This window comes from Drosophila nasuta, chromosome 2R, assembly GCF_023558535.2.
Source record: "Drosophila nasuta strain 15112-1781.00 chromosome 2R, ASM2355853v1, whole genome shotgun sequence".
Classification (NCBI taxonomy): domain Eukaryota; kingdom Metazoa; phylum Arthropoda; class Insecta; order Diptera; family Drosophilidae; genus Drosophila; species Drosophila nasuta.
The window spans coordinates 10,521,203-10,546,850 of record NC_083456.1 but is presented as its reverse complement, the minus strand read 5'-3'; the positions used below and the strand labels follow the sequence as shown (position 1 = coordinate 10,546,850).

The window sequence follows — 25,648 nt, the reverse complement described above, 5'->3', positions numbered from 1 at the left end:
AACTAATGCAGCCCTGAAGAAAGAGCAGCTGATCGCCCAGGAAAATTTCGCTACTTATTTGTCATAACCACTTATTAATTAGAAAAACTATTAAGTTGCACAGTATACCAAAACTAGTGTTAAAAAATAAAACATTTTCGAATTTAAATGTTTATTAACCATTAACCATTTAACCGTATCAGCAGCTTGTAACTGCTACTTGTGGTATATCGCATTAGGCTCATTTTTAACTGTTACTTGGTCACACTCCATTGTCTCATCGCTATTGTAGTGGCAAACAGGTTGTAAACAAAAGAGGCGGTTGCTGTAAAAAGTGTAATTTATAAATAAAAAGGACCTTATTTTATGTTCGCATGTTCGTGTAAAAATGCGTTTTCACATGAACGGAAGCAGCGATGATAATGAAATTGTGGCTACCACAGCCAGCGCTGAGCATATGCGCAAGTTTGTATTTAACTCATGCAACGATGATGAAAGGGATCGCGATGGAGTTGGAAACCCCGAGACAATTGTCGAGCGTTTGGAAATAAAAATACCAGAAGTAACAATAATGAATGTTTCCCTACAAAGTGTTTGCATTATTCTTATGTTTCCCATAGATCCTGCAAGGCGCCTATTCATTCTACACGTGGCCCAGTGCTCCAGTTCTTGCGCATTTTCTATGGGAGCGTCGCCAAACACTTGTTTGTAAACGCATCCTAGAGCTGGGCGCTGGCACCGCATTACCTGGCATATTGGCCGCCAAGTGTGGAGCCCAGGTGGTGCTCAGTGATAATTGCATATTGCCCAAGTCCTTGGCACACATCCGCAAATCCTGCCTCGCGAATCAGTTGAACCCAGGCGTCGACATTGATGTGGTTGGCTTGAGTTGGGGCCTCTTACTAAACAGTGTGTTTCGCTTGCCACCATTGGACCTCATCATTGCAGCCGACTGCTTCTATGATCCCACTGTCTTTGAGGACATCATTGTGACGGTGGCGTTTCTGTTGGAGCGCAATCGTGGTGCCAAGTTCATATTCACCTACCAGGAACGTAGTGCTGACTGGTCCATTGAGGCACTGCTCAAGAAGTGGAAACTGCACGCGTCGAGTATAAACATGGACGAGATTGGGAAGCAATCGGGAGTAGATTTATTGGAATTTATGGGAGGGCATACGATACACCTGCTGGAGATTACGCTTGTAGATCAGGAGCGTGTGGAGGATTTAGTCGAGTAACAATTATATAGAAGTGAACAAATGTCAATGCAACTATTTTGTATGTATAAGTTAAAAATCACTGGCGAAACTTTGATGATTTCGTATTAACATCCATGTTTTTGCTGCCATATACTAATAATTTGTATTATTGTTAAATTATTCCCTTACTCTTTACATATTCTGCAGATTAAAGCCTGAATATAATAAACTATAACGCTTTTTAAAATGAGCCCTAAGAAATATGTACTTTTTCACAGAGAATATAGCAACAAAAAACCTTGCAACAGGTGTTGTACACTAACATTTTTAGAATACATTTTAAGCAGCGCTAATACATTTTTATAATAAACAGTTTTATAATTTAATATACAGAAAAAAATTTACAAATAATTTGTTTACGTAATATAAAAAATATTCAAAGTAAAAGAAATATTTTTTCCGGTGTCTTCATTTATAAAAACAATAGCGAAATATTCAAATTTAACTGTTCGCAGCTATGTTAAGTAATAACAGAGCTGCTCCTCGTCTGAAGAGAGCGGCTGCAGTGAATACGCGCCATGACGGCATTCTCACGGAAACGCCGACAAGTATTTCACAGACAGCGAGCGTCGCAGTCGCTTGTTTAAAAAGTTTGTGCACAGTTTTATTATTTATTTACGAAACGCAAAATAACCTATACTATTTATTAAGATCGTGATCTGAAGTGCACGCCAGTTGGTTCAGTTTTTATTATTTAGTGCAATTTGTACGGCCAGGCATTTCGATCTCGCTCAGCACTACAAAGAAAGCCGTGTCAGTGTCAGTGTTTTATTGTGCCTGTGTGTTGGTTTTGTGTTTGCCTTCTACGCGCCTGTGAAAAATCGAAGTTATTGCATTACGTTGTGCCAGCTGCCCAGCTGCTTGTCCTATGGGATTTTGACTTGCGTTTTAATGGTGAGTGGGGTTCAACAGAATTTACGGAAACGCGCATAGCAATGCAATTTGTTATTTTGTTTGCTGCTGGTGGGCGTCATATGCGATTTTCCTATTGCACACAATTTTTGGCAAGCTAATTTTTAGCTACTTTAAATTAATTTCAACAAATTTAATTAGAAGCAGGCACAAGCGGTAGTCGACGGCATTTTGTTGACGCATAACGCTTTTTGAGAAACATTTGCTGTTATGATTGATCCGTTAATTCGAAACTGTGAGGGAGTGTGAGCGTCATGCTCACTCTCTTTCTCAATAAGAATCGCCCGAGAGCGATGGCGAGAGCGAGAAGACAAAGGGTGAGAGTGAGAAAACCGCACGGCGTTGACATAGCGTAGTATGCGACATTAGCGAATGCTAAATACTCTACATGTTACCTGAAGGCGTGCGTGTTATGCTAAGGGGTGGAGGGACGCTATTTACGTATCAGATTTATGGGTTGTCGCTGATTGGTTGGCGCGGACACGATTCAAAATGCGCGCGCTATGAGTTCATCATGGGTGCGTACCCAATCCTTAGCCTTACATTCGTCATTTTTAGATAAATTCGCAAGCGATTGTTAAAAATAAACAAATGGGAATAGATTTCTTGTTTGTTTGGCAGAAAATTAAAGCACAGTCTAAATATGGCAGTGCGACCTATTTAATTTTGTCGCCTGCCAAGCAAGAAAGAGTATCTCAAGCATGACGACGCTGCATTCCTTGGGCCAATATTTCACCGGCAATTAAGCTCAATTTTGAAACATTAACTTTGATTGACAAAGCAGCACATGAAAGTTATGCTTGATTGAATATCTGCATTTTGTTTTTCACATACTAAGCTTTTAATGTCTTCTAACATGCCAAAATAAGGTTTATTTTTTAAGTATTTTCGGAATCAAGCATTTGTTTTTTCCGCTTTCAGCTATTCACGTTCTGCCTTTCGTTAAGCTAAGCCAATCGCTCATAGTCAAAAAAAAGGATATAAAAATAAATTTACAGCAGAGATGGCTGAGGATACCGAGTACAAAAAGTTGCCCATTGAGGAGCGATGCGTTCACAAGCTGTGGAAGGCTAGAGTCGATGGCTACGAAGAGGCAGCTAAACTCTTTCGCGAATTAGACGATGAGAAGTCTCCGGAATGGTCTAAGTATGCGGGACTCATCAAGAAAATGGTCGTCGATTCAAATGCTTTGGCCCAAGAGAAGGGATTGGAGGCCGCATTGATATTCGTTGAGAACAGCGGCTTTGCCGGGCGAACAGTGGGTGATGTGATGACGGGAATTGTCCAGAAATGCATTGCAGCGCCCAAGACAAAGACAAAGGAACTGTCTGTGCAGGTCACACTTATGTATGTGGAGATTGAGAAGCAAGAGGCTGTATTAGAAGAGCTGGTTAAGGGCATGGAACACAAGAATCCAAAGATCGTGTCTGCCTGTGTTGCAGCTACCACACAAGCAATGAAAGAATTTGGCACCAAGGTTATTGGCGTCAAGCCGATCATCAAAAAACTGGCTCCCCTTATGTCAGATCGCGACAAAGCTGTACGCGATGAAACCAAGCAGTTAGCAGTGGAAATGTATCGCTGGATTGGAGCTGCTATGAAGTCACACATTGCCTCGTTGCCACAGGTGACAATCAAAGAACTGGAAGATGAGTTTGAGAAATTAAAGGGTGAAAGGGCCGAGCCAACCAGGTGAATGCAATTGTAACTTCTAATACTCAATATAGCAACCTGACTTTCCATTTTCCAGATATTTAAAATCACAGCAGGAAAAACAGGCAAAAATTGCAGATGAAGCCGCCACTGAGGATGCCTACAATGGTAAATATGAATCTTTGGAGATTTAATTTTATTCCTTGTGTAATGCTAAATGTGCCTATACACAGAAAAAGTAACTCCCTTAAAGAACAATTCTGAAAAGAAGAAAAAATGCCGTAAGCCCGATATTAGTTTATACCGGTATAGCCCGCCGAAGTGTTCATATCCTCGCCTAGGTATAATTTATGAATGAAAATTCATTTCATTTTCGGCATTTGTACATTTTAACAAAGTCACACAATTGCGCTCTAGATACATCCGACTTACAAAAGAATAATATCAAATAAAAGTATATTTATGAAATTTCGTAAAATTATACAAAAAGCTTTCAGAATATTGAACATGCCAATATAATGTATATCTATTTGTAAGCACAAATTGTTTCAACATTGCAGTTTTTGGTTACTACGGAATTAAGACTGTTATTGTACAATATCCACTTAAATCATGTACAATTTTACTTAAATTGATTTATTTTTTGAAATACTAACTATGCAGATGATGACGCTGAAGCTGGCGCTGAGGAAGTAGACCCAATGGATCTAATTGATCCAGTTGATATTCTCTCCAAGATGCCCAAAGATTTTTATGACAAGCTAGAAGAGAAGAAGTGGACTCTGCGTAAAGAATCGCTTGAAACACTGGAGAAGTTGCTCACTGATAATCCAAAAGTTGAGAATGGTGAATATGGCGCGCTGGTCAACGCACTGAAGAAAGTCATTACCAAGGACTCGAATGTTGTACTCGTTGCCATGGCCGGCAAATGTTTGGCTTTACTGGCCAAAGGTCTTTCCAAACGCTTCTCCAACTACGCTACTGTAAGCTATAAATTTACAATTGCTTTTCATTTGAGTTAGATAAATAACTTGCTTTTATTATAGGCTTGTGTATCATCACTCTTGGAAAAATTCAAGGAGAAGAAACCAAATGTTGTAAGCGCTCTGCGTGAGGCAATGGATGCCATTTATGGCTCGACAACATTGGAGGCTCAACAGGAGTCTATTGTGGAAGCTCTCGCCAACAAAAATCCTAGTGTCAAGTCCGAGACGGCACTATTCCTGGCGCGTGCTCTCACTCGTACCCAACCAACGGCGTTAAACAAAAAACTCATTAAATTACTAACCACAACATTGATAAAGACGCTCAATGAATCCGACCCAGTTGTGCGTGACAGCAGCGCTGAAGCCCTGGGTACACTGATGAAGCTGGTCAGCGAGAAGGCGTTGACGCCACTGTTAGTCGATGTGGATCCATTGAAATTGAGCAAAATTAAGGAGTGTCACGATAAGGCCGAAATTAAGATCAAGGTAGCTGCACCCAAAAAGGAGGCACGTCCTGCAACAGCACCAGCGGCAAAGCCAGCTGCAGCTAAACCAAGCGGAGGCAGCACAGAACCCAAACCAGTGGCACGACCCGCAACATCCGGTGCTCGCAAGGTAGTCAAGAAAGCTGCAGGCGCTTCAAGTGTGGCACCAGCTGCCTTGTCGAAAGCTCCAAGTGGTAAGGCACTGGCCACAGAACGCGAAATGACACCTGAGGAGGTGCAGGATAAGGCGGATGAGCTATTACCAGCTGATATACTCAGCGGTTTAGTTGACAGCAACTGGAAGAATCGTTTAGCCGCTGTGGAACAGCTGCTAGCACAAATCACCAGTTTCGACAGCAAACAGCCGGGCATATCTCAAGTATTGGTGCGCACCATCAGCGGACGCAAGCCTGGCCTCAAGGAAATGAACTTCCAAGTGCTGAAATACAAACTGGACATCATACGCAGTGTGGCTGAGAACTATCCGGTGACAAACATAACAGTGGATCATGTGGCCACAGAAATAACTGAAAAACTGGGTGATGCTAAGAATAGTGGAGGAGCTGCCGATGTACTGACTGCTTTATCGGAGGCCACTAAGCTGGAGTATGTGGTCGGAAAGGTTCTTAGCTTTGCGCTAGAGCAAAAATCACCCAAAGTACAATCGGAGGCATTCAATTGGGTGAACAAATCAATTATTGAGTTTGGCTTTAAGATTCAGCCCAAATTGCTTATTGAAGATGTGAGAAAAGGCGTACAGAGCACAAATCCCACTGTTCGCGGCGCCGCTATACAACTTGTGGGCACCATGACCATGTATATGGGTAATGCTGTAATGATCTTCTTCGATGGTGAGAAACCTGCATTGAAATCGCAAATACAAACAGAGTTCAATAAGAATCTGGGCGAGAAACCTCCCAAACCAATACGTGGAGTACAGCGCAGTAGCGTTAGCCCAGAAGATGATGAGGATGATGATGGTGCTGGCGGTTCATCCGAACCTGAAGTCAATTTAGCTGATCTCTTGCCACGTGTTGATATTTCCAGTCAAATCACAGAAGCTTTGTTGAAGGAGATGTCCGACAAAGACTGGAAGACCCGTAATGAAGGACTGACAAAACTACAGACGATCATCACTGATGCCAAGCTAATTAAGCCAAGCATTGGTGATCTGGCGCCAGCACTTGCACATCGTCTAGTCGATTCCAATGCTAAAATTGCCCAAACTGCGCTTTCGATTTGTGAGCAACTGTCGACAGCAATGGGCGCCGGGTGTCGCAGTCATGTACGCGTTCTATTCCCGGGCTTCCTGCATGCTCTGGGAGACAGTAAAAGTTTTGTGCGAGCCGCAGCTCTTAATTGCATCAACAGTTTCGGCGAGCAGGGCGGCTACAAGGAGTTCTTTGAGAGCGAAATGATTGCCGATGCCTTGAAGAGTGGCTCACCGGCTCTAAAGTCCGAGCTCTGGAATTGGTTAGCTGAAAAGTTGCCGCCTTTGCCGCCCAAGTCGATACCCAAGGAGGAGCTTACCTCAATGGTGCCACATCTGTATGCGCACATTTGTGATCGCAATGTGGATGTGCGCAAGAACGCTAATGAAGCTGTCTTGGGTATTATGATTCATCTGGGCTTCGAGGCAATGAATCGGGCTCTGGACAAACAGAAGCCTGCCTCCAAAAAGGATATTATGGCCGCCCTGGAGAAGGCGCGTCCCAATTTACCAGTCAAACCGTTGCCCAAGGGTAAACAACAAGCACCCATTCCCGAGGAAACCAAAAAGGTCGTACGAAGTGGTGGCGCTGCCGCCGCTCAAAAACAAGGTGCTGGCAAAGCTGGCGTTGGAGCTGGTACAGAGAAGACAGCAGCAGCGGTGCCATCGCGTAAAAAGGATGAGGATGTTGACACATCGCCTCTGTTGGCAGTAAATAGTATCAAGAATCAGCGGCTCATCGATGAGCAAAAGATGCGTGTCCTCAAATGGACATTCACCACGCCACGCGAGGAATTTACGGACCTACTCCGCGATCAGATGACAACGGCCAATGTAAACAAGGCATTGATGGCGAACATGTTTCACGACGACTTTCGGTATGTTCGACTCTATTCTTGTGGTCCTCGGTACAATTAAATTCCATTAAATTATTACATTTTTTGTTCAAGTTTCTTACCCTTATTTCAGCCACAATCCAAAGTCTAATATTATATTTGAAGTTTTTCACGTTTTATTTTTATTTATTTTAAACACAACATCTAAATTTTCTATTTATGTATCGTTATCGTTATTTATTTATCGTTTGCTTACTCTGCTTTATATTATTATACTTAAAGCATGAACAATTTATATTTTTAACTCATTACTTTTCTAATCAATAAGTCATCATCATAATCAAAATCACATGCGGAATGTTCGCTCATTGTTCTATTAAATAATGAGCTCATTCAATATTTCTATTGCAGTTATCATTTGAAAGTGATTGAACAGTTGAGCGAGGATTTGCCGAATAACAGCAGAGCATTGATTTGTAATCTGGACCTGATATTAAAGTGGTTGACGCTGCGCTTCTATGATACGAACCCTTCTGTGCTTATTAAGGGTCTCGAGTATCTAGGACAAGTGTTCCAGATGTTGGTCGAAATGGAATACATGATGGCAGAGAATGAGGGCAGCAGTTTCGTGCCCCATTTACTGCTGAAGGCAAGCTTCAATTTTATATTTCTCCAGCAGATTAATTATTGTTTGGATATTATTTCAGATTGGTGATCCAAAGGATGCAGTCCGAAATGGCGTGCGACGTGTGCTTCGACAGATAAATTTGTTGTATCCTTTTACAAAGGTCTTCTCGTACGTTATGGAAGGTCTGAAATCGAAGAATGCACGACAACGCACTGAATGCCTGGATGAATTGACCTATCTCATTGAGAGCTACGGACTAAGCATTTGCCAGCCATCTCAACAGGTGGCTCTCAAGGAGATTGCACGCCAAATCTCGGATCGTGACAACTCTGTGCGCAACGCAGCTCTCAATTGCATTGTGATGGCATATTTCCTGGCCGGCGAAAAGATCTACAAACTAATTGGCCAGTTGAGCGAGAAGGACCTTTCCATGTTAGATGAGCGCATTAAACGAGCTAAAAAGACAAGAAAACCAGCTGTACCCGTCGCCGAGGTACCGCCCAACAACAAGGCAGTGACGCAAGTGGTGCAACAAGATAGCATTGAAATTGAGGATGCTGAGGGAAATGGCTGTGACGAATTGCCGCCACCTGATGAGGAGGGGTAAGTGTGATAAATCAATTTGAAATGCCCCAAGAGGGAGAAAGAACCTTTTATCAAGAATCATGATCAGTTATGAGTTTGTTTTAAGCGAGCTGAGTTCATGAATGGGTAATTGCACCCACTTTATATGCTCTGCTCAAAGCCAAGAAGACGATCCCAATCTTCCAAATTGTTTCGAAATTGTATAGAAAGTGTGATTTTTACTAATTATTTCTCTATATTATAATATTTTTTAGTTTGGTATAATTTCTTATGATTTTAGTTTATTTTATTTCTGTCATTATTAATTTGCTACATAGCTGCCAGCAGCCACAGTTAAATGCCCGTGGTCGAAGCAACAAGCTAATGGAACGGAGTACCTCAAGCATAGAGACCAACTTACACTCCCTGACTCGACAGGCGTAAAGTGGCATTCATTTTTTATTTTCTTTATTTTATTTGTTTATTGCTTTTGTGTTTGTGTGTCATTGATTGTTATTGTTATCGTTATTGTTACTGCTGTGTTATGGCTTGTGCTCTGTTTCATTGCTGTATTTTATGCTGAGTTACACTTGCCTTTATTGTCTATTGCTATTTCAAAATTTGTGAATCAAACGCTCCCACTTTATTTATTCCAAATCATTCTCACTATTATGTTTTGTCAATGTCAAAGTAATCACCAATTAAATTAAAATATTTTTTGATAATGAGCTACATATTTTGCTTTTATCATTTTCAACAGTACATTTGATCAGGCACCGTCCGCTCAAGTGCTGCAACTGCAACAACAATTGCAGCTGCAGCAACAACAGGCACAGCAACAGAGGACCAGCGGTCCCTTTGGTCTCGATCCCAATGTGATGGCCGAAATCGAAAAGGATTGGGTGCGTGCCGATCAGATGGTCTTTAAAGAATATACTCCAGTTGATACTTCGCTCCTCTTCGAGCCCATTAAAGTGATACCAACACGCGACGGATTCCAATATCCACAAGACAAATTTGATCGCCTCATTGCACGCTCGCATTACATTCAACAGAACCTGACTACGTCACCGCAGTCAAATAACACTGGCCACACGGCCAGCGGCATATCGCCCTATCGTAGTCCCATGCGCATTCAGCAACAACAGATGCAGACGCATCAGAACAACATGGACAACAATATGCCTAAGTAAGTGTTTGCGTAATTCCCGTTGTGCACTCCCCAACTAATTCCGTTTATAGCTTAGCCGATGTGTTGCCCAAGCATGATCCACAACTGGTAAAGATAATTAAGGCAGTCAGCAGCAACGATACATTAAAAGCGCGTGCAGCAATCAATGAGTTGACCGCCATCATTGAATCTCCAGAGAAACAGGCTGTGCTGCGTGACTACGAGGAAATATTCATACAAAATGTGCTGGCACAGTTGAAGGTATGTTAGTGATCGTTGCTGAATGAGCGAAATTTAATTAAATAAACTTTTCCTATAGAATCTTTCGCAGCTGCCAATATCACAGGCACTTGTGGTGTATCAGCCATTACTTTCCATTTTGTATACGTTCTTCAATGCCAATATTCTGGGCAAAACGCTGAGCGTGGCCTGTATTAAGAATCTCATGTCTGCGCTTTTGCATCTTCTGGCCGACCAAAAATTGACCAGTGGTGATGACAGCCAATACAACAAGGTTATTAATGGAATCTGCCTCAAAGTCCTGGACAAAGCCAATTTTACAAATATTTACTGGTAAGTCTTCCAAATTCACATCGCGTGAGGCGCATAGACTTTGCAATTGATTGGTTTGATCCGTTGTAGCGCCTTAATCCGATTACTGAGAGAGACCTGCCCGGTTGCGGGGCTGCCCAAGTTTACAGATTTACTAATGAAATGCATTTGGCGGAATATTAAAATGTTACCGGAGCGCACTAACGAGCTGAACTACGATGCCGTCATCTTGGAGGTGCATGAATTTATGCTGGCGTTGCCGAGCACATGGTGGCAGAATCGTCCATCAGATACGCCGTTGCGCACCGTCAAAACTATAATTCACAATATGGCCAAGGTGAAGGGTAATGCTATATTGCAGCATCTGAATCAGATACCCACACACTCTGAGCTGCACACATACTTGATACGCATCCTCAAGGTAATATGTATTAATGTCGTTGTCTGTGATGTTCTAATTTACAAATTGCTTATAGAATTTCCAAAAGGACGGAACTGTGTCCGGTACAGGTGTTTCCCCGCAGCGTCAGCAATTTTCAGCCAAGGAAATTGCCACTAAGCGAATATCGCATCAAGCACATGATACGGTGTCACAGATCTTTAAACTCATTTCGGACAAGGATACCAAGCAGCAAGGACTGCAAAAACTATACGACTTTAAGGTATATCTCAGTGTTGTAGTTCTGTTCTGATAGCGTTTATATTTGCTTCAAAATTTCAGCAACAAAATCCGGACATCGATCTAAGTACATTCTTGCAAGGAGCCAGCGCAACCTTCCACAAGTATATTGAAGAAGGTCTTGCGGAGATTGAACGACAGAATCAGAATGCAGGCTCAACGCAAGCGCCGGATAACCGCACGGGTTAGTCAAATGATTCATTCATAAAAGTATTACACTCTTCCAGACACATCTTCCTTCTGAATTAACCACACGCACCTCTCTACTAACATTTATGTATATGTGTATATCTTGCATCAATCTGCAGCTGCTACACGTTCTTATCTCACAGATGTCAACTATCAAAATGCCACACACGATCCCGACTATTGGATGGATCGTTTGCAGAATTTAATGTCCACACGAAGCGCTTCGGACGATGGCTCCCATATGCTGGACAATAAGGTAGCCGACGAGAACCTCTGCTTGAACTCGATGAATCCGCAGAAGGTGTCGCTCATCAGGCGTGAGGTGGGTGCAACCAGAACTCTTTGAGCTGGCTAATGCAATTTGAAAAGAAATAGAAAATTAAGCTAAATGATAGTAGGTTAAGTTTGTACATATATTCTTAATGCCATATTTATACACACTCTTTCTCGTTTAGAAACCCGAACTGTCGCCCAACCGTCTGCAGCACATTCAGGCTAAGCTGGCGCAGATCAAAAAGGAGAATCATGCCCAATAAGTGTGTAGATGTTGACGACTCGTATTACTGTTTATTTATCGCTGTATAGCTAGCTGATTGATCTGCTTTGGATTACTATATATATATAAATATTATACATACTATTTTTCTGATCAGATCAGCAACGAGATGAGGGCGAAGGTGTCCAGCTACGCGAAAATCATTTATTATTTATCATAACAAAATAATAACATAGCGCGTATGCTTAAAGATTCTCGGTATAATCATAATAATTTAGTAACGAGCAGAACTCGAAAGCAGAGTTAACAACAGTAACAGACAGTAACAATAATTAACAGCATACTACACAATACCTACGATTAATTACTATTACTAATGAATTGTACTACAGAAAACAAATATTCTACACATATGTATTAGCACTGAGTTATGTATTTGGTATGCGTTTCAGAGATATATTGGCTGATTTGAGATTAGGTTTTTAGCTTGTTCCATTTTGCGGTTTTGTTAAGTTAGCTTGGAATTAGTTCCTTCTAATTTTACGTTAATTCACAACTGTTTACGATTATTTTTGTTCAAATTTAATAGTGAAATCCATTTGAAAACATGTTAAAGATTTGCGTAACTATTAATAAATTATAAACTGTTTTTCATCCCCCAAAAAAACATAAAAATTGTTATGAGGTTATGTTCCCAAACCAGGATTGTTTAAAGCCAGGCCAAGCCAAGCAAGCGTAAGGCTCAGTGCATGTTAATGAACTATTGATAAATTAATTACAATTACAAACATATAACGATATACAAGCTTGTGACTAGATAAACAACAATTTTTGCTACCATAGATTACGTTTTGTTTTAACAATTGTTTAGTTTAGTTTAAGCATCATCCAGTTTAACACACACACACAGTACACACTTACACTTATACACTCCACACACTGAATACTCACAACACATACACATGCCTAAATCTTTTGTAACATGCCCCATTATTTATGCAACATAATAAACGTTATATTTATAATTCATCTACTCTGCCACAGAGACCACATCCTCGCTTATTTCAGTCAGCTCTTCGTCCTCTCCATCACCCTCGCCATTCTTGGGCTTGGCGTAACGCGAGGATATGGTAGCCACTCTAATAGCCGCCTTGAAGCCAACACGCGCTTTCATCTTTGCCAGTTTGGCCTTCCAGTTTTCGTCGCGTGATGGCAGCGCATTCAAATATTCAATCATTTCCTCCTTTTTGGGATCAACAATGGCCAACACGGACATACAGCCATCGACAGTTCCTAGCACAATGGCCCGACCATCTTTGCTGCTCTTTATAGCCGTCAGCTCAGCTTGCAGCCTATAGTTGGCTATCATCTCAGTGTCCACGGTCCGAAAAACGCGAATAGTCTTCCGACCACTGTGGTAATACGCCACATACTCGTCGTTCTCCGTGAATATGCAAATAACAGAGAACACACCCTCGGCAACTTTGGGTATGAATGTCTTGGCCGTGGTTCCTTTGCGCAGCTCTAGCATCTCAAGACCTCCTCTTGTTGGCGCATACAAGCCGCATTTGCCATCCCTTGTGAGGCTGCCACCCCATTTGGCAATGGAACGTACATGCTTCTTGCTCTTGATGTCCATGATGCTGCCTTTCTCACTGCTAATGACTGCCACTTGGTTGGCCTTGTGGGGCATGGGCACCAGTGAGAACACTTCCTGCAAGTTAACGATTAGGGCGTAAGTCTAGCTTTATAATTAGTTTAAGCTGACCTTTATGGCGCATCCCTTGAGGAGTATTTTGGTTACGAAAGCGCCATTTGTGGCGCTGTACACGCCCAGACAATCCTTGCTGGACTTGTCCACAGTAACCACAACAATGTAGGCGTTATCGGCGGTGATAACCGATTGTCGGAATGGCATGCCAGTTATCATGCGAATAGGAAAATCAAAGCGAAAGAGTATTGTACCCTCTGAAAAGAATAAGTATAAAAAAATATCTTATGATTTTAGCATGTTAACTTCATCACTTTACCTGGCACTGATCTGACTGTCGTGATGGCTGTTAAGCGATTCAATTCATCGGAGCCACCTGCCGCTGCCGCAATGATGTCACGCTGATTCATGTTGGGTACGGACACTGTTAGCACCTTGTAACCATAATCCATGAGCGTAATTTGCTGTATGCCCGGCTGATCATCACGATAAACGACCTGTTCGGACACGCGATTCCAAATTAAAAACTTTCCAGTTTCAGATGAAATAATATAACGTCCATCTGGTGTGATCTCAGCGTGTGTAACAATAGCGCCCAAAGGACTATCTGCTAGCTTGGCTAGCAGGCGGCCGGAACGCGTCTCCCAGACACCAACACAGCTACGAGTCACTGTCACAGCCATGTCGACTTCAGAGAGACTGATGTCGTCGATCTGCAGCTCATGGCGATCTATGACGTGAACCTTTTCGAATATGTTATTAATATTCCAGACTTTGACGGAGCGATCTATGGATGATGTAACCAAATTGTTCCAGTTGCCAATGGTCAGTGGCTCCAGCTGTATGATGCGTCCAAAATGCGCATCCAAGACTTTGGCCAGCTGTCCTGTGTTCAAGCACCAGACATAGAGATTCTTGCGCACGCCAGCAACAGCATAGTCCATCTTGGAACTGACCATTATGGAATTGGATTGCATGATGCGAGTGGTGATATTTCTGACGCCATGCGGCAGAGCCAAGTACATGGCACCTTGCGTAATGGGCTCGCGTTCATTCTCCTTATCGGTGCAACCGAAATCCCAGATAACAAATCCCTTTCCGGCGGTGCCCAGCAGCATGCGATCGTGCTGATGAAGATCCAAACGCAACTGTAATAACATTTCTTTGTCATCATTCTCATATCGAGGCAACGTCTCGACAAAATTCCACTGAATCTCTCCGGTCTCCTCGTTCTCTATGAAGTCGTAGACAGACACCTCGAAGTTCTCCTCGTTCGCACAGCCATAAGCTCTAGTGCGTCCCTTATTCATGACTAAAGCACTGAAAAAGTGCACTGAATTGGAAAGATTGGAACCACGACAAGAATCCAGGCGCAGGCGAATTTCGTTAATGGAACCCGACCAGAAAATAACATTGTAATCCGTAGGACTAAAGAACTCCATGGCTGCGAGGACATATAGAAATAGTATATAAAGTCACATAAGACTAGCATTTCTTACACAACATCTCCCAACCAGTATTCTCGCCAGATATATCAAAGATTTCCAGCAGATTACCACGCATATCAAACTTCGCCCAGCGTAGCTTGCAATTGAGGAATAAACTAATAGGGATTTAGATATTGACAGTTACAATTCATTTGAAAACTTACTTTTGATTTAGTAAATACAGTCCACTGACTTGACCATCGCCTTCCTCAAAAGGACTATTGATCACAACAAACTCACTGGAGAGCATGTTGAGCAGCACCGTCTGGTTGTTGTTCGAATAGGCGGCTGCCCATTTGTTATCCGGACTCAAGACCAGCTGCTGCATTATGCCCTCAATACCAGGATTGACATCACGAGTAAGATCCGAGGTGGACAAATCAAAGGTGATGAAGTGCGTCGATATAGAAACCATGTAACGCATGTCGCTGGTGAGGCAGAATGCAAACACAGCAAACTGATGTCCCTCCAGGGAGTACTAATAAAAAAGAATTAGTTTCGTAGCTTTATCAATATGATGATAGCTTGATATACCTTAAGAGGACCGCCAGGTGTGTGCAGGCAATGATTAACCGGGATCAAAGCACAGTCCTTGGGTCCGCAGCGATCACAGGCTCGCAACAACATTTTAATGTTGGGATTGCCACCGATCTCGGGCAGCAGACGTCCAATGAGTTGTGGTGCTAACATATTTGGGTAAATAGCGAGAATGGCGCCACCTAAACGTAAAGCATCCGCAACCAACATCAGCTCACGCTTCGATTCCTTGTCCTCTGTATTTGTAGACGCATCCTCGAAATCAGCCAGCACCGCCTGCAGTGGACAGCTGGATAGTTTGGCATGTAACCAATCATAATTGAAAAGTACGTGCTCAAATAAATCCTTGAAACGTCGCGATCGTACGAAGTGAAAAGGAAGTTCACCAAACTGCATTGAGAGACCTTTAAGTATCTGGTAAATTGAGGATAACATTTTACCTACTTTGCGCAAGTTGTAGCGCTTGGAGAGGCCATCCTTGCTGGTAAAAACTAGCGGCTGGATGGGTACTTTACGATCTGCGGATCCCTCCTTATCTGCCAAGCCAAAACGATGCCTCTGTATCTCTGTGAATTTGAATGGCTTGGGAATTCCACCACCCCAAATGCCTAGATAATAATCTGCAATCATGGAATGAAAATATATGGCCATGTTCATGTTCTTAAAGTAGCGCTCCTTGGCCGTGTCCTTGAATTGCCTGTGATACCTGTAGAGCACATGACGTCATAGTGATTAAATATTGAATGTCGAATACAATTTTGGGTTAGTGTTATTCTTGCGCTGTCATGTTGTAGTTTAATTATCTCGTGTATCTGAAATCTTGTTTCAAGCAGTATTGGCAATTAAAAATCATTATTATATAATCGTTATAGTCGAATTTAGTAATTGAAATATGATCGAATAAAACAAAAATTACTAAATATACCATAAAAATGTGTTGTAATTGAACCTTCAGAAAAAAAGTATAACAATTTTATACTTGGAAAATTAAACTAAATATCTATCACTATAGAAGGATGTTGTGGTTTCTTATTGGAAAGTGTTTGTAAATTATTCCACAAAAGTAGACCATATATTAGCCCCAATAGTACCAGTTCATAACGTTAACGCCATCAGCCTCGCGTTCGCTTAGATAGTTGGGCAGATCGTTCCGTATGCGGGTCCAGAGTAGAGGAGGTATACGACGCACAGGCGGCATATGATATTGATAGACATCGTCCAGCACTTTGTCATCTAGTGAGATCAGATCCTCGAGTTCGCTCTCGGATAGTCCCGATTTGGAGGCTGTTATGTATGCGAGTGCGTGAAACACCAAGATGCGACCATGCTGCTTCTCTACACGCTCGAAGAGCAACATGATCGAGTCCATCACTGTGTTGGCCAGATGCGTCTCCTGCGGACGTGTATAACTGCGCCATCGACATATCTCGGCAAAGACCAGCTTAACAAATATAGGCAGAGAGCACTTGCTAATGGCATTAGCCACCAAACGCCACTGGTAGTTGTTAAGATCGCGACACGCTGTCTTCATCCACATTTTGATTACGTTCATAGCCAGCTCCTCGCCCAATGCCGTCACCTCAATAAAGTTCTCCTCGACATCGATCATCTTGCAGAGCACATGATACTCATGTGAAACTGTTGGATTAGCCGGTTCGTTTGCACACGATATGATGATCTGAAAGCAATCCCAATGCCATATGTACATAATGCGCAGATAGGGTAGAAATATATGATACTTGAACAGCCCAGGAGCTGGCTGCTTAAAGCCTCATGCAGAACGGCCGACAATTCATGCGACGCTTTGTGTGAGAGTGACGAATTTGTGAAAAATTTGATTGGTATTTGCGAGTGATATTGCTTAGCACGCACAAGTCAAGCAATTGGAAAAACTTACACATATAAAAAAGTTTTTAAATACTTATATAATAGTAGTACCTGGATTAAAGTCATGCAATTTGAATAGCAAAACATATGATAGAAATTACTATAAGTTAACACATCTTTTCAAAAATGCTCAAAATTAAATTCAAATTTCTAAAGCATACTTTTAAAATACTTTCTTTATGAAGGCGACCCTAAAAGTATGCTGTAGAATTCTGGCTCATTTTGAAATCTGTTTAACTGTTAAGATGACTGATGTTTCATGCAGTGCTTAGGTATAGAGCGCCCAAGGGAACCAATTGTCAATCCAATGAATAATTCTCAAAATATAAAGAGTTTTTGTGCAATATTATAAGAAAATCGTAGTGATATTATCATGCAAGAATTCTTGTAATGTTTATAAAAAAGACTTTGTATATACAATAAGGTCATGCATTAGAGTAGGAATTAGAAATATATATCTATATTGTATAGAGTTCATGCATAAAATTCAAAACTTTTGGTCAAAGACAAAGACAGAGAAAGTGGAAGATAAACCGTCGAAAGATCCTCGAACTCACCTTACAGTGGACTGGCAAACGCGTTGGTATCCATGATACCTTATTTGAATCTTGAGTGCCCGTCAATTGATCAACTGAATCTAAGTATAGGGTAAGCGGCTGATTTGGGCTAGCATAAGTTAGTAATTGCTTAAAATGTGCTGTTAATGGTACAAGATCATCTGGTATATTCTCAAAGGGTAGCATATAGTTGTACGATATCTGCATAATGGTTTCAAAATTTGTTTCGTTCGGTTTTGTTTTGGATATTTGTTATATAGTGGTATGTTTTGAGTGAGAATAAAAATATCGAATTGAGTAATTTTGGTAAATTTAAATTAATGGATGGATATCACCTGCTGGCATATTGATATGAGCGTGGCCGTCAAGGCGCTCGAGTCCGGCGTTGTGCCAAGGAACCGTATGATATTGATGGGCCGCTTATCGGCGAACCATTCGCTAGCTACCAATGAGGCACTCTTGGCCAGCAATGAAGTTTTACCACAACCTCCGTCGCCAAAAAGGACAAGTGGCTTATCTGAATCCCCCAGCATATATCGCTTGATACGTTCGCAACTTTCTTCGCGGCCGTAAAAGATTTTCACCGAATTATTGCAAGCGTGCAAATGCTGAAGGATCTCAGTTACTATCTGCCCCTGTGCACTGGAGTCTTCTTTGCGCATGGCCCTATCCACGAGCTTAACAACATTCTTATAGAAGTGCGAGATGAAATGATTTAGGTACTCCTCGTGCGTTTCAATGTCGAGACCCTCGCGACCAATCCATTCCACAGTGTATCTGCAAATGTCATTCAATTAGTCACTGGAAATATGCATACTTAAGATTTACCTACTTTTGGGCATTGCTTGACTCGATTTTTGCGGGCAGTCTGGTGTCTCTCAGGTCACCCAACAGCTTAGCAGACTCAGTGTCCAAACTGCGATTGATAATATCCACAAAGAGCGAAGCCTTCTTCAAATTTTGCAGATTTATGTTGTTTATATAGCGGACATAGGACAGACAATGGTTCTTTGTATTCTTTACATTCAATATGCCATTGATGACCTCACGTTCCGTCACTGTAATTTACAACACAAGTATAATTTCGACTGATTAATTCTGTGAATTTTCTACTCACCTGACATGAAATAGTTATGCACATCATCCTTAGACATTTTATTGCTGGCACCCAATGAGGCGGCAGCCTTTCGCAGCAGCTTCTGCATCTTGTTGAGCGTATCCCACCAGACCGCCTGATCCTCCGCTTGTAGCTTAGGCACGCGCTGAATCATAACATTTTATTGAATGGACTACTTCCATTTGTCTGTGTAAAGCTCACCTTGTTGTTGAAATTAATCAATATGGATGAAATGGGTTGCAACACCGAAATAGGTGGTACGGCATTGCTGTCCTTTTTATACCATAGATCGAGCAGCGCCCGATCAACGCCCATCGATGTCAACTCCTCACATATGAGCTGCAATTCCGAGGACACTATATACGTAGGAATGGGCCTATAACCATATTTCTGACCCAAAAACACAATGAAATTCGGTCCCATCGAAAGACGTTGGCAATTCTTAATCTCGCGCATGCAGAGCTCGGTCGTCATGTGATCATCTGTCGCCTCATCACGGACACCCCAACGCATGTCCACCACCTGAAACTCTAAGCCATGTTTCTCTCGACAGTAATCCTTGATCCGGGGATAACATTTGGCCATTAGTGTGTTTCTCTCCATAGTCGTATCTGATTTGCAATGGAATTGTAAACGGTTACATAAGAACTCGCACGAGAAATAGGATTTTTTGTTTTGTTTGTTTTCAACACACCCGTAAACGTGGAGCTCGTGAAGATACGCACAATTTTCGAGCTAACCGGCGGCAAGGACTCGAGCGAGCCCAGAAATATGGAATCTATGGTGCGGTCATCCATGATTGGAGTTATAATCCAAAAATGGAGAAGAGCACTTTTTAGGACGTTCTAGAGCGGTTGAAATCCAATATGTATCTGCGGCAAACTGAGACCCAGAAAGTCCCTTAAAGTTCACATTCTATTAGTTTGCTGCTGTTTGGTCGATAATACGGATATGTGGCGCATTTGACAGTCGCCTAGTTGACGGGCTTGTTTTGAGTTCAGCTCAACCCGACACGCTTCACGGCAGTTGCCAATTCCTCTAGCTCCTCCCCAGCGTCAGTGTAGCCAGGGGCAACACCTGTTGCCAACCTGCTGCTGCTGTTGCCGTTGTTTTTAGTTAACTGTTTATAACCATAGCCGGCTGGCTGAGCGTGATTGTGTTTTGATCGAAAAGTCATTCCATTTATATGACGTTGCGTCGCATAGTATCTTTAGCTGGCAGCTGCCTCTGCTTTGATTGATGTCAGGCTTTACTTGGCTGACTGACATACAACAAGTGTTTTCAAGTGCCTTCAAGTCGACAGTTGCGTGCCTGACTTACATTCCCAGGCGTTTGCTTTGCTGGCAACTTTCAAAGTCGTTTGGCGGCTGCCAAACGGTGCCACTTAATGGGGATGCGGGTGCGACTTTTCTAGCCCCCGGTTGCAACATGGTAGGGGCATTTACAAGAGCTGCGATTGAGGCCGGAGAAGGCCAGAGAAGCATGTCTTGCTATTACTTGTAAGTCTTTAAGCATTGACCTCGACCTACGAGGTGTGCGTGTTTGCATAAATAAATCAATGGTGGTGCAAGTAGTTCAATTAGGCCAAATTTAGAGACTTGATTGGTTCCTATTTACCATTTACGGTGCTGACACTTGATACGCAGTCAAATTCACTGTTTTTGGGGTCAAGCAATTGCCTCTTGGTACCTGGCACAATTGTTACCAAACTATGAAAAGGTGTTAGAATTTATTATAAATAGAAAATAACTTTTAGCATGCTATATTCTCAAATTTCTTTAATTTATTCCAATTTAAAAAATACTTCAAATATTTATTTATTAAGATAATAATAATCAAATAATTTTAAAGGAGTGTTGTTAACAAAATAATAAAATTTTCACCAGACCAACGGAGGTCAGCAGTATTCGATGTCTGTCACTATGATTGACATTGTATTTAAACACATTTATTTGGGTTTTATAACAATATATTTATTTGTCGTTTTCTTTTTTTTTTGTATTGTATTTAATTTAGTTTGGATTTTCAGATATAATAATTTTGCAAGTGTTTCGTATTCCAATATATAAATATTTGTATATAATATATAGTCGATGCTTTATGGGTTTACTATGTGAAGAATGATGCTAATGTTTGTATGCAAAATCTATTGAATGTAGTACCTAGTATGAGCTGTACGTACTATATGTGAAAAATATTGTTATATAAATATTGAATTTAGCTTTTTTTTTGTTTGATTTAGTAAAAATTGTAATTATACTCGATTTTTCATTACGCATACTTCTCTATGATTTTGAAACGCGTTTAACTAATTTCATTTCATTTAAGTTGGCTATAGGAAAATGGTCTATATGCTATAGGTGTGTAGGTCGTTTATGTGTCAAACGTTAGTTAGTGTTATTTATTTTTGTGAGAAGAATAAAACATGTTAATCACTTTTGTTTTAGATAGGGACTGTCGCAAATTAAATTAACTACGATTCCATTCGAAACGGAATTGATTATATATGTATATGTAGATTGTGTTTATTATATTTAAATATATGTATATTTATATAAGTAGCTAATTTTTGATAATAAATAGTTAAACATATTGAACTAAACCGTAATCAAATAAAAAAACAAAACTAATTAATATTACAGAGTTCAAGAAAAATAATATGTATAATAAAGAAACATACAGCTGCCGTTGAGATACTTCTAGGGCTTATCAACTCCATTTATTGTTGTTGCTGCGGCTGATGCTGCTGCTGTTGTTGTTCCTGTTTTCGGAGATAATGTTGTTGGTGTCGCTGCAGCCGCTGTTGGCGTTAATTTCTTAGGTGCTGCAGTTTTTGTGTCCGGTTTTGGATCCGGTATGGCTTTAGCCGCCAGTGCCAGCTTATGTATGTGTGGCGACGATGGCGACGTCACTGTTATTCTATAATAAGAAAAAGCTAATGTTTTACACGCACACACATACACATACGCACGCACAACAAGGGGGCGCATTTTGGATGGGCGTTTTGGAAGGCGGGAAATAGTATTTTTATGTTTTTTTTTTTTGCCGCATATGTAAGCATATGCATATGAACATATTTACAAAGCATTTTGGTTTTTTTATGAGTTTGTTTTTTTGTGGTTGTTAATGGGAGGCGGTTGGCGTTGAAGTTGATGTTGTTTTTGGGTCAGAGTTTGGTTTTTGGATGTGGTTGGCATGGTTGGTTGTTGTTGTAGCATGTATGAAGTAATTAGGTTAATTAGATAAGCCGGCAAATAGCAACAGACCTTACAAGCTAAGTAGCTAACTAGCTAACTAGTTGATAGTAGAATAGCAGTGGTAGTTGTTGATACTTTAGTTATACATAAGCATAAGTATAAGTATAATTAATTTCTATATACTATGTTTTGTTTGTTTGTTTCATTCGCATATATCGAGCTATTATTTGTTATTGCGTATATTGGTGCTAGTACGGTGTGCTTGCTTAGTGCTTGTGCTGCCTGCTGTTTGAGTTGACTTCGTTATCAGCGTACCTAGGGCTGTTGTCGTCCTTCTCGCAAACTATCGTGCGAGTCGTGCTTGGCGCGACACCGATGCCGTTTAACGACTGCTGTGAACTGCGCTTCACATGCACTGGCCGCAGGCGATCTTCCAGATCGCTGATGGAGCCCACCGAGCTGATGCTCTCATCACTGCAACCACAAAAACATGATTAGTTACAAGATTCAATATTTGACCAATATCTAGTTACCTTTCGCTGAGCTCTTCTTCGCCCTCCTCCTCCATGGCTTGCTGCAAATCCGCAATGCGTTGCAGCGCCAACCGCAAATCGTTCTTGAGCGCCGTGCCCTCGGATTCCATGACCTCCATTTTCTTTTCGAGGTCCTTGCGACGCGTCAAGGATTCCTGTTCGCGACTGGAGAGGGAGTGGAACTCTTCGCGCATGTCACGCAAACTCTTTTGCGATTTCTTCAGCACTTCTTGGCCTTGCATTTCGCGAATCTTTGACTGAGTGACTTCGTTTTGCAGCTTTTCTAGCGATTCCTTATGCCGGCTAACCTGCACTTCGAGGCGTGCACGTGTCGCTTGCTCCAATTCAAGGCGTGATTCCAGTTCCTTGGTGCGCATTTCCAAGCTGTAAATAAATAAATAACTTGAGCACATTGTTCAAGTAATAGTAGAGGTCTACTCACCGTTTTGACATGACCGCCATGGTAGGATCACCCAAGCTTTCAACATTATCGAGACGATGTTGCAGCTCGGCAACCTGTTCCTTTAGATTATTGCGCTCAGCCTCCAGTTCAGTGAGCTTGAACTCTGATTCGGAGACATTAATTTGCTCCGTATTGAGCTGTTTCACTGTCGCACTGTACTTCTTCATAAGTTCGCCCAACTCCTCTTCATTCTCCTCGATCTGGGCCTGCAGCTCAGCGCGATCCCGATGCGCTGTATTAGCGCGTTCCTCGGCATCGTTGCGTGCTCTGTGTGATTCTTCGAACATGGCCTGGACCTCGGTCAGCTCGGCCTCAGCGGTTTGTCGTGCCTTCATGGCTAATGAGCGAGCTGATTCTGCATCCTCCAGCTGATTGCGCAGCTGTCTGATCAGCGTCTTGCCGGGCGTATCGGCCTTGAGGCGTTCCAGTTGCGTTTGAGCATCCTTGAGCAGCGCTTTGTATTTGCGCAAATCGCGACGAAGCTTTTGATTCTGCGCCTCCTCGGCGTCACGATCCACACGATCGCGATCCTCCATGGATGAGAGGCGACGCTCCAGTTCGTGTTTTTCGCGCAACAATAGCGTGCGTTCTTCGTGTTCCGTTTCCAGCTGGCATTCGAGTGCCTTGATCTTCTTGTAGCCATTGCCACGCACCTCCTCCAGCTCTTCGTCACGCTGCTGTGACTCTCGGCGCGCTTCTTTACGCATCGTTTCCAGCGTCATCTCGAGACGCAGCTTGGCCTGCTCCAGCAACTGTATTTGCCCGGCCATTTCATCCAGTTCTTCCTCCTGCTCCTTGGCGCGACGTTCGGTTTCGTTCTTGGAGCGCCGCAGCTGGGCAAACTCCTCCTCGGTGCCGCCGCCAAATGTCATCTCCTCGAGTTCGCGTTGCAGTGATGCCAACTTTTCCTCTTTGAGCTCGAGATCAAGACGCGTATCCTACGGGAGAGAAAGCGAAGCACACGAATTAAAGCAAATTCAGTTTTATGGGAATAGTATTTAACCCAGTTTGTTGCAGCAATCCAACCTACTTCAAACAGCCGCGTTGCACATGTGGCGCTGAGACTCATGCCTGTACTTGAACACTGCCCAAACGCATGGGAATTGCTTAAAAAGTGACGATGAGAATGGGAACGGGAGTGGGAACGGCAACGGGAATGACAATCGTAATGGTAATGAGAATGGAAATGGAATGTCCGGCTAGTTATCACGCGGTCACAGTCAAAACTTATTCTTATTATTACGATTATTGTTGTTGTTCTCTCTTCGTTTTTTTATTATTTATATTTTTAATATCGTTTTTTCGTAGAACTATGCGTGTGTATTTGTGTGTACTCCAGTTATCGCGCGTCGATGTTGACGTTCATGCAGCCACTGCTCGACTCGGTCACAGTCATCGCTTGAAGAAAGACACAAAAGCGGAGCGAGAGAGCCAAAGAGCACAGAGCGATAAAAACATGAGAAACACAAGCAATGAAAACTGAGCGTAACTCGAGGGAAAAACCTTCTTAGAACATGCGAGAAAGAGCAGCAGAAGATCAACATAACATAGTTTGGAAGAGCAGTTAAGCATGCCGTTTGCTGTTTGCCGTATGCCGCATGCCGCTTGCATATGGTGTGGGCAGGTAGCCTCAAATTGCCATTGTACACACATAGTCTACACAGTCTGCCAGTCTGTCAGTCCCTTAGTCTGTCAAGCATTCAGGCAGCCAGGCAGGCAGTCAGTCAGGCAACGGCGTGGGTAAACAAGCTGAACGAGTTTTCAGATACAGTATCTGTGTATCTGCCGCAATGTTGCATGTGCCACTGCCACTGAAACTGGCACTGCCACTTGTTGTTGCCAGTGCTGATTATAAAACCGATTTGTTTGGCTGCTTCTCTCTAGCTGTTGCGCTGTCTTGCTCTCGCAGGTCTCCTCGCTGCTTACCCGGCAAAAGCGGCAACATTTGTCTTAGCAACATGTTGCTGAAACATATTTGTTGCCCAACATTTGTTGTCTGCGCTAGAGATGAGTGTTCAATAATTACTTCGTAAGAGTGTTCAATAATTACTTCGTAAGAGTGAATCATTTTCAATTAAAGATTTCAATTACCAAATCTCATAAAGAAAAGAAAAACTAGATCTATTGAAAATTGCCTGCAGTTTTTGTAAGAGTGATCCAATTAAATTCTATTGAATATGAATAACTAATTCAGCTAACTTCGCCAATTACAACTGTTACTTAAATGGTCAATACTAATTTTTAGTATACTATTTACTAATTAATTTACTCACCGCCAGCGTTTGTTCCAGCGTAAACTTCTCGGCTTGCAGCACATCCTTCTCACGGCCGTACCGCTCCTTGGCCTGACGCTCCTGGCGCGATGCATCCTGCAGGGATTGGCACTCGGCATCGAATTTGCGCTGCTTCTTCTCCAGCAAATTGTTGCGTGCATTTTGCTCCTCGAGCAGCATGCGCAAATCATTCATCTCGTTGGTCATCTTTTGTACCTTTCGTTTCCATTGGCCCACAACCTGACGTTGTTCCTCAACTTCTTCGTAGGCATCGGATAGCTGCAATC

The 25,648-nt window shown here is 42.2% G+C and overlaps 4 protein-coding genes across 21 annotated transcripts in view; 2 read left to right on the top strand and 2 right to left on the bottom strand.

The window, feature by feature from the left end:
- The first annotated feature begins 247 nt into the window (after positions 1-247).
- Positions 248-1,561, top strand: LOC132786979 (histone-arginine methyltransferase METTL23). Its single transcript, XM_060793795.1, has 2 exons — positions 248-541; positions 600-1,561. The coding sequence occupies exons 1-2, from the start codon at positions 368-370 to the stop codon at positions 1,215-1,217; spliced, it is 792 nt and encodes a 263-aa protein (XP_060649778.1). The 5' UTR covers positions 248-367; the 3' UTR covers positions 1,218-1,561.
- Positions 1,562-1,797: 236 nt separating this feature from the next.
- Positions 1,798-12,628, top strand: LOC132786974 (protein mini spindles). Of its 10 annotated transcripts, none has more exons than XM_060793784.1 (17): positions 1,798-2,132; positions 3,072-3,842; positions 3,901-3,971; positions 4,037-4,144; positions 4,467-4,786; positions 4,850-7,362; positions 7,732-7,969; positions 8,028-8,551; positions 8,851-8,952; positions 9,273-9,701; positions 9,755-9,944; positions 10,003-10,256; positions 10,326-10,656; positions 10,712-10,897; positions 10,957-11,098; positions 11,223-11,497; positions 11,559-12,628. In XM_060793784.1, the coding sequence occupies exons 2-16, from the start codon at positions 3,154-3,156 to the stop codon at positions 11,447-11,449; spliced, it is 6,324 nt and encodes a 2,107-aa protein (XP_060649767.1). In that variant the 5' UTR covers positions 1,798-2,132; positions 3,072-3,153; the 3' UTR covers positions 11,450-11,497; positions 11,559-12,628. The 10 variants fall into 10 exon arrangements, with proteins under 10 accessions (XP_060649767.1, XP_060649768.1, XP_060649766.1 ...); XM_060793785.1 differs by having other exon boundaries at positions 1,799-2,132; positions 4,037-4,084; positions 11,223-11,425; XM_060793783.1 differs by having other exon boundaries at positions 1,799-2,132; positions 11,247-11,425.
- On the bottom strand, positions 12,443-20,045 carry LOC132786976 (NACHT and WD repeat domain-containing protein 2). Its single transcript, XM_060793792.1, has 14 exons — positions 19,590-20,045; positions 19,097-19,506; positions 18,896-19,040; positions 18,611-18,836; positions 18,114-18,555; positions 17,779-17,979; positions 16,426-17,012; positions 15,779-16,040; positions 15,332-15,724; positions 14,962-15,275; positions 14,810-14,913; positions 13,630-14,754; positions 13,368-13,567; positions 12,443-13,313 (listed from the first exon to the last, which is right to left on the bottom strand). The coding sequence occupies exons 1-14, from the start codon at positions 19,690-19,692 to the stop codon at positions 12,630-12,632; spliced, it is 5,196 nt and encodes a 1,731-aa protein (XP_060649775.1). The 5' UTR covers positions 19,693-20,045; the 3' UTR covers positions 12,443-12,629.
- Positions 20,046-20,840: 795 nt separating this feature from the next.
- LOC132787037 (unconventional myosin-XVIIIa) overlaps positions 20,841-25,648 on the bottom strand; it is a 37,758-nt gene continuing 32,950 nt past the window's right edge. For 3 of the 9 annotated variants that reach the window (XM_060793900.1, XM_060793897.1, XM_060793899.1), the window contains 5 exons: positions 25,362-25,640; positions 23,068-24,026; positions 22,626-23,009; positions 22,408-22,566; positions 20,845-21,814 (listed from right to left, as the gene is read on the bottom strand). In XM_060793900.1, the coding sequence (XP_060649883.1) occupies positions 21,595-21,814; positions 22,408-22,566; positions 22,626-23,009; positions 23,068-24,026; positions 25,362-25,640 (2,001 nt within the window). In that variant the 3' untranslated portion in view covers positions 20,845-21,594. Of the gene's footprint in view, positions 22,567-22,625; positions 23,010-23,067; positions 24,027-25,361; positions 25,641-25,648 lie in introns of all 9 variants that reach the window. The other 6 variants (XM_060793892.1, XM_060793894.1, XM_060793896.1 and 3 more) reach the window with 5 other exon arrangements.

Excerpts from the sequence above, each read along its gene's own strand:
- LOC132786979 (XM_060793795.1), top strand. The coding sequence starts at position 368 with ATGCGTTTTCACATGAACGGAAGCAGCGATGATAATGAAATTGTGGCT. Across the intron at positions 542-599 it reads TGGAAATAAAAATACCAGAA|ATCCTGCAAGGCGCCTATTC; the intron begins GTAACAATAATG and ends TGTTTCCCATAG.
- LOC132786976 (XM_060793792.1), bottom strand. The coding sequence starts at position 19,692 with ATGGATGACCGCACCATAGATTCCATATTTCTGGGCTCGCTCGAGTCC. Across the intron at positions 18,556-18,610 it reads GAGTCAAGCAATGCCCAAAA|ATACACTGTGGAATGGATTG; the intron begins GTAGGTAAATCT and ends TGACATTTGCAG. Across the intron at positions 17,980-18,113 it reads TCATATCAATATGCCAGCAG|ATATCGTACAACTATATGCT; the intron begins GTGATATCCATC and ends ACCATTATGCAG.
- LOC132786974 (XM_060793781.1), top strand. The coding sequence starts at position 3,154 with ATGGCTGAGGATACCGAGTACAAAAAGTTGCCCATTGAGGAGCGATGC. Across the intron at positions 9,702-9,754 it reads ATGGACAACAATATGCCTAA|CTTAGCCGATGTGTTGCCCA; the intron begins GTAAGTGTTTGC and ends TTCCGTTTATAG. Across the intron at positions 11,426-11,558 it reads TGTCGCTCATCAGGCGTGAG|AAACCCGAACTGTCGCCCAA; the intron begins GTGGGTGCAACC and ends TTTCTCGTTTAG.